This window comes from Chiloscyllium plagiosum, chromosome 32 (assembly GCF_004010195.1).
Source record: "Chiloscyllium plagiosum isolate BGI_BamShark_2017 chromosome 32, ASM401019v2, whole genome shotgun sequence".
Lineage (NCBI taxonomy): Eukaryota > Metazoa > Chordata > Chondrichthyes > Orectolobiformes > Hemiscylliidae > Chiloscyllium > Chiloscyllium plagiosum.
The window spans coordinates 23393691-23408903 of NC_057741.1; the positions used below are offsets into that span (position 1 = coordinate 23393691).

The window sequence follows — 15213 nt, forward strand, 5'->3', positions numbered from 1 at the left end:
CATGTAAATGATTTCTATACATTTGTATATTGTATAATGTATGCATTTTATATTAAAATAAACATATAAAGTTCTTCTGGAAACTCGTTCTTTTTCTGATTTAGTATTGGAAATAAAGATTGTATTTCTTTCTAGTGCCTCCAATGCTCCTAAGGAAATGGAAGTTAACACAGATGTTTTTAAATATAAAAGTAAAATATATGTACATAGGTGTGACTAAATTTAGCCTTTTCTGAGGAGTCAATGCTTCAGTTCGACGCAACTGCGATGTTTTCAGATAATCTTAATCAAGTTATTGCTGTTTGCATGTGTATAGAACACTATTTGGTACCATGAGGCCCATCACATTCAAAAACTGAAAAGGTGATGAACATTATAAATGTCACAATCACCTGGGATCAGCATTGAGGTGTATAGGTGTAACATAGAAAATTAACTTGTACCTGAACTGTTCTTTAGTAGATCTGTATTGGATGCTAACATTCACACCAAATGTGGTTTAAAAAAATGAATTACATGGCAGAATGATTGAATGATAGCCATAAAATAGAAAACTATTATTGACAATCAAATTGATAAGTGGGAAGAATCGTCCATTAGGGAATCATGCTGGAACTACCATTAACAGAAATTATTTGGTCTCGGAAGTCAAAGACCTGATGTGAAAATTTGCCAATGATACAAAATTGGTCATTGTAGCTAATACTGAAAGGCATAACAGTTGAATAAATGAGAATTAAATGAAGTGTAAAATGATAGGCAAAATAATAGGAAAACCCATTCCTTGGGAGATAAGACTTGAAATGATGTAAAAGAGTGTGAGAATCAGAACATAGGTGAATAAAAGAGAACCAAAGGTTGGTAAGGCTGAAGTAGTGCTAAGTACAGGAGTTTATTTCTAAAGAAGTAGAATATAACAGTAGTTTGACAGTGCAATGTTGCCACTCGCAGAAGGGTTAACAGCCAGACCACACTAATTTAAAATAATTGCCATTAAATGCCTGCAGTCAAGACATCTACCCCCTTAAGGAGTGTGGTATGACCTCCAAAGTTGCCAGTCAATCACAGCTATTACAGTAGTGCCACCAGCCGTAATGGTCACTGTTAGTATTACAGTAGGCTCAGACCAGTAAAGATTGAGGAGGCTTCAAAGTGAGCCAACAACAGGGGTGAGGGTCAGTCACGAGGGCAGGGGGATGGGGTTTATTGTTGTTGGGAGGGGAAGCTCTTGTTGGCAGGATGGATTCTCTGTGAACTACAGCATGCTTAATGATAGGGACCTCCCCAGGTCACCATAAAAGTGGCCAGGATACACTAGGAATCAGCCCTGACATCCGTCCAAATTTTAACTACCAAACCACTTCAACCATAGGGAATCTGTCTCATTTCCACTACTACATAAGTACAAAAATATTCATCCAGCTTTAATAATCAGAATGGAGTAAAATGTTTATTCTGGTTGAGATATGAAGATTCCAGTCATTCAACAACCAATTATCTGCCAGGGTGGGAGAAATGAGGATCTTTTCAGATGAATGAAGTATGGCATTTATAATGGCTGTCCTCATCTCCTTATTCCTTGTGGTACACTTATGACACATTCCAAATAGAATTTTAGCAAACTAAGTGTTCTTTTAATCATCCAATTTATTTTGTATGGTTGCCATACAGTTACAAAATTAGAAGGGTATATTTGATATTTTTCCAATTACTTTGGGTGGTCAGTGGACCGTGAGTGGACAGTGAGAGCCTTTTTCCTTGGATGACATGAGGGGTCATAGTTTTATATTAAGGGGTGATAGATTTAGAACAGATATCAGGGGTAGTTTCATACTCAGAGTGGTAGAGGCATGGAACAGCCTGCTGCAACCGTAGCAGTCTCACTGACGTTAAGAGATTTAAATGGGCATTGGACACACATATGGATAATAATGGAATGGTGTAGATTAGATGGGCATCAGATTAATTTTACAGGTCAGCACATCGAGGGGTGAAGAGCGCTGTAACATTCTATGTTCTATGTACCTTTACAGTGTCATGTTTTAAAAAACAAACATCACGACTCAAGACAGCAAAGCATAATAATAACTATAATGGAGAGTAATTTACACAATGACAACATGTTAAGAACCATACCTTTCTCTCTCACAAAGTGAAGAATGTGAAATACTGTACTAACTAATGTAATAACGCTGTGTCAGCCCAGTGATTAGCACTGCTGCCTCATAGTGCCAGGGACCCATGACTATCTGTGTGGAGTTTGCACATTCTCCCCGTGTCTGCGTCGGTTTTCTCTGGGTGCTCAGATTTCTCCCACAGTCCAAAGATGTGCAGGTTAGGTGGATTAGCCATGCTCAATTGCCAATAGTATCCAGGGATTTGCAGGTTCGGTGGATTAAAGAATGGTAAATGAAGGGTTACGGGGCGGGAGCGGGGATGGGGGGTTGAGTCTGTGTGTGATGTTCTTCAGCGAGTCAGTGTGGACCTTTTGGGCCGAAAGGCCTGTTTCCACACTACAGGGACCCTATTCTACTCTAACTTGGTGACTGGGAACATATCAGCTCTGAAATAGTTACATCAAATACTTGGTGTTAAGCAGAACTGCCATTTCCAATAGAATCTTAATAAGAATAAATACATTTGCTCACCTATATATTCTCAAAATAGGAAGGACTGAATCACCAAGGATTCATAGTTTAGGTTTAGTTATTATGGTTATGAAACAAAACAATTTTTTTTAAGAACTAAGGTGGTTTGATGTAATCTAACATTGGAGGATAGAATTTTTTTTCCAGGTAAACTATGATTGTAGTTATTCCAACTGTGTTAAAGTGATCCCTGGCTCAGCTCGATTGGGTAAACATAATGACAATCATAATTTCATCAAACTGGCTGCACAGACCATGTTGGGTTAAGCATTAAATGGTTGATGACCTTGTTCATTTGGTGTTCTAAATCTTTGAGGAAATATTCTGAATTAACGTCATAGTCTGTTTTTTGTTTTGTGTCACTTAAAGGATCTGTTCTAACTATGGATTTTGACAACATTTTGTTAGTGGGAGTTTTGTTATTTGTTCATGGAATGTGGGTATAGCTGGCTAGGCCAGTATTTATTGCTCACCGTAATTACCCTTGAGAAAGTGGTTGTGAGTTGCCTTCTTGAACTGCTGCAATCATGGAGATATAGTCACATCCAGTATTTTAACCCAGAGACAGCGATTGAACAGTGATGTAGTTCTAAGTGGTGCTGGGTAACACTACTTTTCATCATTTATATAAATGATTTGGATGTGATCATAGGATTTATAGTTAGTATGTTTACAGATGACACCAAAATTGAAAGTGTATTGGACAGTGAAGAAGGTTACCTCCGAGTACAATGGAATCTAGATCAAATGGGCCAATGGGTTGAAGAGTGGCAGACAGAGTTTAAAGAGATGTGAGGTGCTGCATTTTGGAATAGCAAATCAGAGCAGGACTTACACATTTAATGGTGAGGTCCTGGTGAGTGTTGCTGAACAAAGAAATCTTGGAGTGCAGGTTCATAGTTCCTTGAAAGGAGAATTGCAGGTATAGGATAGTGAAGAAGGCATTTGGTATGCATTCCTTTATTGGTCAGAGCATTGAGTATAGGAGTTGGGAGGCCGTGTTGTGGCTGTACAGGACATTAGTTAGGCCACTTTTAGCATATTGTGTGCAATTCTGGTCTCCTTCCTTTGGAAGGATGTTGTGAAACTTGAAAGGGTTCAGAAAAGATTTACAAGGATGTTGCCAGAGTTGGAGGATTTGAGCTTTAAGGAGAGGTTGTATAGGCTGGGGCTGTTTTCCCTGGAGTGTCAGAGGCTAAGGGATGACCTTATAGAGGTTTATAAAATCATGAGGGCGTGGATAGGATAAATAGATAAGATCTTTTCCTTGGGGTGGGAGAGTGCAGAACCAGAGAGTATAGGTTTAGGGCGAGAGGGAAAAGATATAAAAGAAACCTAAGGGGCAACCTTTTCACACAGAGGGTTGTGTGTGTATGGAATGAGCTGCCAGAGGAAGTGGTGGAGAATGGTACAATTACAGCATTCAAAAGACATCTGGATGGGTACATGAATACAAAAGGTTTAGAGGGAAATTGGCCAAATGCTGGCAACTGGGACTAGGTTAGATTAGGATATCTGGTCAGCATGGACAAGTTGGACTGAAGGGCTATGTTTCCATGCTGTACATCTCCATGACTCCAAGTCAGGATAATACGTGGCTTGCAGAGAAACTTGCAGGTGGTGATGTTGCCATCTGCTGCTCTTGTCCTTCTCATTGGTATCGATTGCAGATTTGGAAAGTGCTATTGAGGAAATCTTGGTGACATGCCACAGCACATCTTGTTAATGGTACGCACCACTGCCACTATGCCTTAATCTGCTTGTATATCTCCCTAAATACTTTACCCTATGTTGTCTTCCATTTATTAACCCTCCACCATTTGTAAAAAGAAGACATCCAATTTTTACAATGTTCACTTATCATTTATGTGATTGGACTAAATGAAGAAGTTTTATTTTGGATGAATTTAACCAACTAAACTCTGAGTGCTCTGTAACGAAGTAACCAATCAATGTAAGATACTTGTATGAATTAATTATCTTTGGTGTTGTTTAATGTTAAGGATACATAGCATTTGACAGTATATGTCAACCAAACTATATCACCTGTGGCACTTTGCACTGTGTGAAGCAAACATCAAGTTCACTTATAATGTGGATTATAAAACAATTACCTTTGTTGTCATGAGGTGAAGAAAATATCTTCATAAAGGTATGGAATAATATGGGGGAAAAGGCGGGTGAGTTGAGTTGACATGCACATCAGCCATGATCTGATCGGAAAATAGACTTGGACTACAAAGTAAACCCTGCTCTTTTTAAAATAGGAGCAGGAGTAAGCCATTCAGTATCTTGAGTCTGTTCCATTATTTGATACGCTCATTGGTAATTTACTTCAATGCTAGTATCCTGCACGATCCCCTTTCTCATTTGATTCCAAAACGCTATTGATCTCTGGTCATTGCATATTATCAGTGACTGAGCTTCCACAGTCCATCAATGAGAATTCCAAAGATTCATTACCTCTGAGTGAAGAAAGTCCATGTCTTCTCCGTCCCAAATGGTGGAGAACATATATTTTGAGACAGTGGTTACTAGTTCACACAGCTAGGGGAACATCCCTTCCGCCTACAACCTATCCATCCCCTTAAGAATTTCACAGAATCCCGACAGCGTGGAAGCAGGACATTCGGCCCATTGCGTCTACACTGACCGTCCAAAGAGGGTCCCACCCAGACCCACTATCCCCGTAATACTGCATTTCCCATGACTAACCCAACCAACTTGTACATCCCTGAACACTATGGGCAATTTAGCATGGCCAATCCACCAAACCTGCACATCTTTGGACTGTGGGAGGAAAACCTTGCAGACACCAGAAGAATGTGCAAACTCCACACATCCAGTCGCCTGAGGCTGGGCTTGAACCCAGGTGCCTGGTGCTGAGAGGCAGCACTGGTAACCACTGGGCTGCCACTTTGTATAAGCTTCAATAAGATCACCTCTCATTCTTTGAAATATGAGGCAATATTGGCTTAGTCTCCTTAGAGGACAGTCCATCCATGTCACCAGTAAGTCTGATGAGCCTACAAGCCACTCTAGTCCAACTATGTCTTTTTGTAAATAAGAGGTGGGGGTGGGGGGATCCAAATCTGGACAGAATACAGCAGGCAGTCTCACAAAGATTTCAAGTGAAGCAATATATAGTCATACAGTATGGAAACAGACCCTTCGCTCCGACCAGTCCATGCTGACCATAATCCCAAACTAAACTAGTCCCACCTGCCTGTTCTTGCCCATATCCCTCCAAACCTTTCTTATTCGTGTGCTCATCCAAATGTCTTTTAAACATTGTAACTGTATCTACATTCACCACTTCCTCGGGAAGTTCATTTTACACGCAAACCACCTCTGTGTAAAATAAAATCCTCTTGCGATGAGGGCGAACAAACCAATGCCCTCCAAGTTGTACCTGAATTGTTCGCTGTCTGCGTGTTATGAACAAGGTCACTCATGTCCTTGTGCACCTTCACTCGAAATTCACGAAATGTCGATATCACTTGAATGTTTGCTGATCCGGCTGGAGCGAGATGGTCCGAGTTTACATGGATGGGTTATTTGACTTTTTTTGAAAATCAGAATATTAGATGTCTCGGTAATAGTTTTTTTTTTGTAAAGGCAGTAATGGGTTATGCTGTGCAGGAGGGACGTCAAAGCTCATTGCATATTCCGGAGAGGTCAGGTCAAACAAAACAAAATAGCAACACGAGAGCTTGGTTCAGGGAGCGGCCTGACTCCCTGAAGCCAATTGATTTCAGGAGGTGCTGAATGGACAGCTCACAGTGAACTGAGCGGCTCGGCCTCACAAACACTGATCGATCGTGTCAGACCGAAGCCGCCCCTCACCCTCCCGGCTCCCACTCAACAGCATATTCATTCCAAGGCCCCTCCTTGAAGGGAAGGCGGGTGGAGTGGTGGCGGGGTGGGGGGAGAGACAAGAGTTAGCTGAACCAACGACGACACTTTCTCTCTCATTGATTCAGACGCTATTACTTCCGTGTCAGGGAAGCTTTGGATGGATTAGCCTGTCGCCCAGAGGATTCATTAGGTGGTCAGATCCTGGCTGGGGGTCCACTGGTTTGCTAGTGTGTGTGAGTGTGTGTATAAGAGAGTGTGACTGTGCTGTTGAGTGAGAATAAGTGCTATCATTGTACCCCCTCCCCTTTTCACCCTCTCTCCTCTCCTCGGAAACTGGAGCCAGCATGGCTGAGGGGAAAAGACATTGGAACAAGGAAGACGACCTGCCAGTGTACCTGGCCAGACCGGGCACCACGGCTCAAACACCCCGCCAGAAATACGGGGGGATGTTCTGCACCGTGGAAGGTGCCTACGAAAGGAAGACAATAGATTTCGACGCCTACAGCGTGGGGCGCAGGAGCTGCAAGGCGTCTCGCAGCTCCAGCAGACAGGACCTGCTGTCGCCGGAGTCAGACGGACTGAGTGAAACCGCCAGCGATGTCAGTGAGGTCTCCGGCTCGGTCATCAGCTCTCCCGGCGAGAGGGAGGAGAGAGCCCCGCTGGAGATCAAACCTGCGACCGGCAAGGAGCTGCTCCAGGACTGGGAGCAGGGCAAGGTACTCAGGCAACCTCCATCATCACCATTCACATTCACCCACCAACCTATACATAAACACACACCTCCCTATACACACACACGTTAACTTATATTGTTCACCTCGCCATACATAAAATCCCCATTTCTAATCCTGTTTATCAATCGCTGGAAGTCATTGTTTCAAAATTGTGTTTCAAAGTCATGTTATCAACGCTAGGATACAAACCAGTGAGGGGGAAGAGATCTAATTTCTGCTTGAATATGCCTTCCTGTCCCATAGACGGATTCTTTTGTTCTGGGGAATTCATTGCACTGGCGCCTCTCCTTCAGGGAAAACGGCGGATTACACCGGAGGGAGTGGGGCCAAACTGCTATAGTTTCCAATCACCCACAAGCCGTGTCAAGAGCAGGAATTGGCCGTATTGGGCCCAGGTCAGCTTCCATTTTTTTCCCAGCTGCCCACCCCTTTCCTCGCTGGCTCCACGGGAGCTATTGTCTGCTTGTCCCCAAACCCCAGTCCTTTCTCCCGCGTTTCTTAAGACCAAATGCTTCCCAAATACACGCGGGGTTTTTGGTTAAGCTTGTTTCAGCAGATGAGGGTGGGCGAAGAGTCTCTTTTACACTGCCCCTTGACTTTGTTCCTCACCGTCCCACATTTCTCTTCACCTGCACCGAGCAACGTTATCAAACAAAGAGGCTGTCCATAAGTTCGACTTTATTCACACACAATGATGAATGAAACCCGGGACTTACCGTCGTTGGGACATCAATAATTTTAGAGTTATACCGTGGCCATTTATGCTCTCTTGAACTGGCACATGACCGCGTGATCTGAAGCGGTACCTTACATTGTACAGCGTGGATCTAGGGAGAAGTTACAGAGACCTGGGTGGGAGAGGAAAAGATCTACCATGTACTTTTCCGCTACTTAAGGGGGCGGGGGTGGGGGACAATGCTTCAATACCTTGCTGCGATGACCCACTGAAGCAAACTGAGATCACGGCAACTTTAGATTGGCGTCAGTGGGTACAACGATTCCTTGCAGAATCTCTTGAAATCTTCAGCAGTCTACACTGCCAATCCCCAGTCCACCACGCCCATCCCCCCTCCCCACACCCACCCCCCCCCCCCCAGATAGCAACACATGGGCACCACTGAGGCTTTTGGCAATGGCTCTTTCCAAAAATGGGATAGCTTCCTTTCGACTTTCAATGCGATTACCCTTGTGCAGTGAACACCCCCTCCACTAACACACATAAACCCTGAGGAGGTCTCCACTGAGCAGGATCTTGACTACAAGAGCAAGCCTGAAGCGGGGAATGTTGTACTGAGGAACTGGTTCCCCCATAAGCAAGGCACAAGGGAGGCGGTGGGACACTCCGCCTTGCCTACGCAGCCTGAACTGCTGTGCTCTTCCAGCACCACTAATCCAGAATCTGGTTTCCGATCAGCAAAATCACCGCCCAGAAAGCCCGCCCCTTCCCCCCGTCACAGACTTGGAAACCGAATGCTGTTCCTTGCTGGGGCACCCCTCCCTGACAGTGCCGCGGGTCAGAGACTCAAGAACCAGCCCTGAGCAGTATTCGCGGGCCCTGCCTGCAACGCCCACACTGCCGTGAATATATTAAATATTTAAAAAAAAAACAGAGTCCTGCCTTGCTCTTGCAAAGTGCTTCCTGAGGTTAAGAGCGCTATCCTCTCAGCCTCTAGGAGGAGCTCTCTTCAGTCAACTCCCCTCTGGGTGGCTGCAGACTGACACCTTCTCTCGTCTCACATCCCCCCAAAAAAAACACACATTCACAAATAAATATTCTTTTGTTTTTTGCAAAAGAAGCGAGCGTTAGTGTGACGATTACCCATCCAGTTTAACAGCTAGGGGGGGAAAAAAAAACACTCTGCCGTTTCTCCTCTGCTCTCACAATAAAACACAGGCAAACATGACCAACCAGGACGGCCAGGATGTGCACCGTGTAACGGTAAGCTCTTTATTTCTGGAAACAACGTCCCAGTCTGTCTCGTGTGATTGTGTGTATGTGTGTGTGTATGTGTGCCCTGTGCCGATGTTGTAGAAAGAAGGTAGAGAGAGAGAGAGAGAGTTTGCCCGCATTAACTCACCCCCAGCAAGAAGGAGCATTATGATGGCGCTGACTCCCAGTTTAAAACCATAAACTCCGATTATTTCACACATCTCATCATGCTGAGGATTCCAGTCGTATTGATAATCATCCCCCCCCCCTCCCCTTTTCCTCCGTGATTTTATTTTTGTTTGGTCTAAATCCTAATCAGTAAATGGAAAGCTTCAATCAACCCGCTTAGAGATTTCCGATCGATAATCATACCAATCGATACACGACCCATCACTGAAATGTTTCGCTAAATCTTCGAAGTTCCGATTTAATCGTTTGATGTAAATCAGAGAATAAAGACTCAGTTTGTAAATGGAGCACCCATTCTGAAGTCCTGGCCGCTGGAAAGCCAATACATGATTGTGGGGAACCAAAGGATTTCTTGATAAAGGGAGGGGCGAGTAGGTTCGACTGAGACAAAAAAAATCTTCAAAGCAATAAACGCCATCGTTGAAATACAGCTTGCGGGTCAAACCGTAATGACACAACCTATCAGATTTCATGAAAGGAATTAACTTGGATATTTCCATTGTGTTAGACTACTTAATATTGATATTTGTAGCGTTTTTCGACCAAGTAACCTTGCTCCTGGTAGCGAAGAGACAATATTTAGGCAGGGTCGCTCATGTCATAAGGCTGTAGAGCTACCTTGCCTACCGGGTGGAGAATTCCCTTTCAGCCTGCCTCAGTATCTGTATGTGTGTGCTAGATCCGCAGCCTTTCATCTCGGGTTACTGCAATCAGATCTAGTTGCAACTCAAAGTCTCCTTCCAACTGATAGTACAATGTGGCTATTGTGCACGGCCAAGCAGTGAGAATCAGTCATTACAATTCATTCTTGGGGACCGTTGTAATCACCATCTGAATATATACATCTCATGCATCATCAAGAACGAAGTTTTGAATTTGTGGCACGGAAATTGGCAGAATAAGTGGCTTAATCTATTGAAGGCTTCGTCCGGGCGACGCCCTTCTCCAATCAGCCTGATATCATAGGGTTTTTTTTGTTCTGCATCATGAGGGCACATTTTGAGTCATTTCAAAAGGCTAGAAATCAAATTCAGAAATTATAATATCGTACAGAAAATTGGAAGATAGAAAAAATCTATTTCTTCCCTGATTTGACATTGTTCTATTATGAATATTTAACATCAACATTCAAATATATATTGATCAAGCAGTTTTAATGCACTGCCCTGCATCAAGATGCTTAATAAGGGTGTTCAGCATTTTGAGCCCCTCATACTTTCCAGTGCTATTCTGTGACCTTGCTTCTCCACTCTCACCTTTGCCCTATGTCCCTTAATATTGTGGATGAACAAAAAAAAAGATTAATCACAGACTTAAAAAATGTTTAAACACTGTTTGAGGAAAGGACCATTTGCCTGTAGAAATGTTTCGGAATTTTCTGAAAGGTCTGGCTCTGAGTTTTACTCGATACCCCCTAGTCTTAAGCTCCATAACTACAAGTTCCAAGAATTTCTTTCAGTGCAGAAGTCTTCTAGTCTTCCATTTTGTCTGTGCTAGTTCTCTGAATGAGTTTCTTACCTTGTCCTGCCCCTGCCACACCCACAAACACACACTGTGTAACTCCGTACATTCTTCTGTTTCAAATTACCATCGCATATCCCTTTGAATGTCTCAATTGAACTTGCCTTCACCATGATCTCAGGCAGTGCATTCCAGTGCATCACTTGGTAAGTGAAACATTTTCCCACATGCTACTTTTGCTTCCTTTATGAATTATTTTATGTTTGTGCCCTCTTATTCACAAACTTTTCACGAGTGGGAATATTTTTTCTGTATTACTCTGTCCAGATGTCTAACCATATTGAAAACTTTAATTAGATCTCCACTCAGTCTTCTCTCTACAAGAAGATTAGTTCCAACATCTCCAATCTATAGTTCCAACATCTCCAATCTATCTTCATAACTGAAATTCCTCATATTTGAAATCATTTTTGTAAATCTCTTCTGCTGTCTCTCCAATGCCCTCACATCCCTCCTAAAGTCTGACACCCAGAACTGGACACAATACTCTAGCTGAGGCTGAACTAATGTCTTAAATAAATTCAATATAATATTCTTGCTCATGTAATCAATGCCCCATTGAAAGTAATTTCTCTCCAGCAGTTCCCTAATATCTTGAAAACTTTGATTAAATCACTTTAACTCTCTAAATTACAAGGAGTTTGAGTGACCGTTAAGTCTAGCTTGTTTGTTAGAATCACAGTGTGGAAACAGGCCCCTCAGCCCAACAAGTCCACACTAACCCTCCGAACAGTAACCCACCCAGATCCATTCCCCCACTATTCTACTTACCTCTGACTAATGCACCTAACCTACACATCCCTGAACACTATGGGCAATTTAGCACAGCCAATTCACCCAACCTGCACATCTTTGGATTGTGGAAGGAAACCGGAGCACCTGGAGGAAACCCAGGCAGACACGGGGAGAATGTGCAAACTCCGCACAGACAGTCACCCAAGGCAGAAATCAAACCCAGATCCCTAGTGCTGTGAGGCAACAGTGCTAACCACTGAGCCACCAGGTCGCTTTTTGAGGAAGCTTTTAAAAACAGCAAAAATAGAAGGAGAAGTTTGATGAAGAGAGAAAATTTGATAACAAATTCCAGAATGCTTGAGTAACATAGTTGAATGGTCTCCTATCAATAGTGGAGCATCAAGAAAGGGGTTACAGAATAGTCCAAAGCTGCAGAACAGGTGTGGGACTAATGGTGGCTTCACATTTAGATTGAAGAGAGGCCTGCATGATTTGGGAACAAAGACATAGTCTGATATCTGAGTGAGACTTAATTTGGGATGGTTGTGGCTTTTCAGGTTCTTGATAAATTTGGTTGAAGCTTGGTAGGCCGCTGTGTGGGGTGGAAAAGTGTGGATAATAATGCACTGTGTGAGGACTCCAGCAAAATGGTAAGTGAGATGTAGGTAGTTATGGGTCATATTGCGAAGTGAAATCTCATAAGAGACTAACAAGCATGATGAATGCAGCTTAAGCAACAGTTAGTTAGAAAGGCTGAAAATGTGGCATATCTGGCAAAAGTTAAACAGAATGGTTTTTCTTCCCAATTTTGAGCTTCAAAAAGTATTAGCTCATTCATAATTTAATGAAGGAAACCACTGGACAGCTGATCCAAAATTAAGTTTACTGTTGATGAACAACACATTAACTTTCAGCAGCATACACTTCATGAACACATTAATGTTGTCAGACAGTTCCCTATAGATGAGAAAAATGGACCAATATTGGAACCTTGGTGTACATGAAATGTAACTATAGGGAAAATGAGAAAATTCAATGAAAGGAGATATACTAACTATATTGGGACAGCTGGGAATAGTATCATTGAGGATCACTGATTTAGGACCATGGTGTAATCAAAGCTTAAAGGGTACAAAAAGCTTACGGAGGGAAGAAGGGGTAACACACCATAACTGGTGTTATGCAGTTTACAGTTGGTTATTTTGAAAATGGCTGACTTGATGCTGTAGGTGGGCTTGAAAGCACAACAAAAGAACTGAGATAGAGAATGGTGGGAGAGATGGCTAATTGGATAGAGTTGTAAGGCAATGTCAATATTTCTGAGCAATCCGTTAATAGGTATTATTATACACCTCTGGAGCAAGTGGGACTTGAACCCAGGTAACTCAGAAATAGAGAAATTACCACTGCACCACAATCCAAAAACCACCCTGTATCAAATACAGATGATATTTCAGGGCAAAAATCACTTCACTCCAGATGGGATTTGAACCCACAAATGCTGGCTTAGGAGGCCAGTGCTTTATCAGGCCACTGGGGCCAAATAGTCAAAGTGCTTAGAGAAGATCTATTGGAAATGTAACCAAATTGATAAATTACACATAAACCAAACTACAACTGATTGATTAAATAACTCAGCTCGTCTCCCTGATCTCATGGTTGCTAGCGTTATTAATAGCTGCTTTTGTTTGGAATTTTCCCATCTACCTACAGGCAATTCCATCAACTTTCCAACATTTGTTTGCCTGCCCTATTTGACTATCATTTCTTCTCTACATCTATATATATTCTTCTTTATGGTCCTCATGTGTTCCCACCATCCAGCTCAGTGCTCTCTCTTTTAAAATTCCCCACTTTAATCTTTTCAGTCTGTCTTCTGCCCTGTTTATAGAATTGATTTCTCTAGGTAGTTTCATGAATTATGTCCTTGATAACTGTGACTACAGTGTGTTAACTTGTTTTGTTCTCCTGCATCGCTCCAAATCTTTAAAATGCAGTATCACCACACAGCATCTCTTCTCCACTATGGAATGGTAGTGCAGTTTAATGGATTAACGAAGGCTCCCAAAGGAATATGGATGCTGGGTCAATTGAAATTTTTAGAATTGAGTTGGATAGATATTTGATTAGGTTATCGATGATCAGTTACAATTTAATTAAATGTTGAAAGAGGCTCCAGGGTCAGAATGACCTATTCCTGTTTCTATATTCTAAGCATAATGGCTTCTCAGCTCCTCACATTAACTTCTGGAATATGCTAAGTATGCAGACTTGGCCCTCTACCCTTTCCCAATTACACAGTATCCTCTAATGACATCATTTGAAGGTGCAAGATCAGTTTCTACATTTATCTTATAGCCATCATTTTTATTTGAAGACGTCATATTTGGCTTGAAACTCCTTTCTCTCAATCCCAAATGCATGCAACATAAAATCTTCAAATCATGAAGGTCCCTTTAATCTGTGTTTGTGTGTGTGTTCTCTTAAATCTATGCTTCTCTGTCACTATTAAACAGCTAATCACTGAACTCTGCTTCTGTTGCTGACCACATGCTGGTCGACATGGTAAATGGCACTGTTCTTTACCTTCCAAAGACCTTCTAAGTCTTCAAGAGAAAATACCACGGATTCTAGATGTCTGAGATAAAAAAAATCCCAGAAAATGCTTGAAATTCATCAGCAGGTCTGGCAGCATCTGTAGAGAGTCAAGATTAGAGTGGTGCTGGAAAAACAAAGCAGGAAAATTGGCATTTCGGGCAAAAGCCCTTCATGAGGAACAATGATTCCTCATGAAAGGCTTTTGCCCAAATCGTCAATGTTTCTGCTCCTCAGCTGCTGCCTGACCTGCTGTGCTTTTCCAGCACCACTCTAATCTTGACTGTAATCTCCAGCATCTGCAGTACCCACATCCGCACCTGTGGAGAGAGCAACAGAGTTAATAACTCAGATCAATAGTTCTTTTGGAGACTGAGAATATTTAGAGATGCAACATAAATAAAACAGTGAACAGAGGGTTTGGGAAAGAACAAGCATTCTGTGGCGGTTGCGACAGGAGAGATTAAGTGTCAAAAAGGATGGCGTAACAAGGCAAACATTGATGGTATGGGACATGTAAAGAAACAAATGATGGGTCTGGAGAAAGAGTAGATGGGAAAGCAGAATCATCATCAACTGTTACTGTCCAAATACAAAAACACAAAGAACAGACAAGAGAAAATGGAGGCAAAGAATATTGTCTGAAATTGTTGAACTCAATGTTAAGCCTGGAAAGCTGTGAACTACCTTGCTGAAAGATGATGTGTTGGTCCTTGAGTTTTCAATGAACTTCAGTAGAACAGTGCAGGATTTGTAAAAAATATATCTTATTCAGAAAAAAAAACAAACAGTACATTCCAAAACATTTTGAATTAAACATCACAAAACTTACAAAAAAAATTCAACTTGTACAATTGTATCATCTTTAAATTTCGCAAATACATTTCACATCAGGTATGCAGCCCAAGAACAACATGTTTCAAATTACAAATAGTATACAATCGTTCTCGAGTTCTCCATACAACATATTTCGTCATATTTTCAGTACTACTTAATTTCAACA

The 15213-nt window shown here is 42.1% G+C and overlaps 1 protein-coding gene across 2 annotated transcripts in view; it reads left to right on the forward strand.

Annotated features, from left to right (window-relative positions):
- The first annotated feature begins 6614 nt into the window (after positions 1-6614).
- Positions 6615-15213, forward strand: part of LOC122539416 (dihydropyrimidinase-related protein 1-like) — a 58838-nt gene continuing 50239 nt past the window's right edge. The window contains exon 1 of one of the 2 annotated variants that reach the window (XM_043674232.1): positions 6615-7222. In XM_043674232.1, the coding sequence (XP_043530167.1) occupies positions 6851-7222 (372 nt within the window). In that variant the 5' untranslated portion in view covers positions 6615-6850. Of the gene's footprint in view, positions 7223-8913; positions 9180-15213 lie in introns of those variants that run through there. The other variant, XM_043674233.1, reaches the window with a different exon arrangement.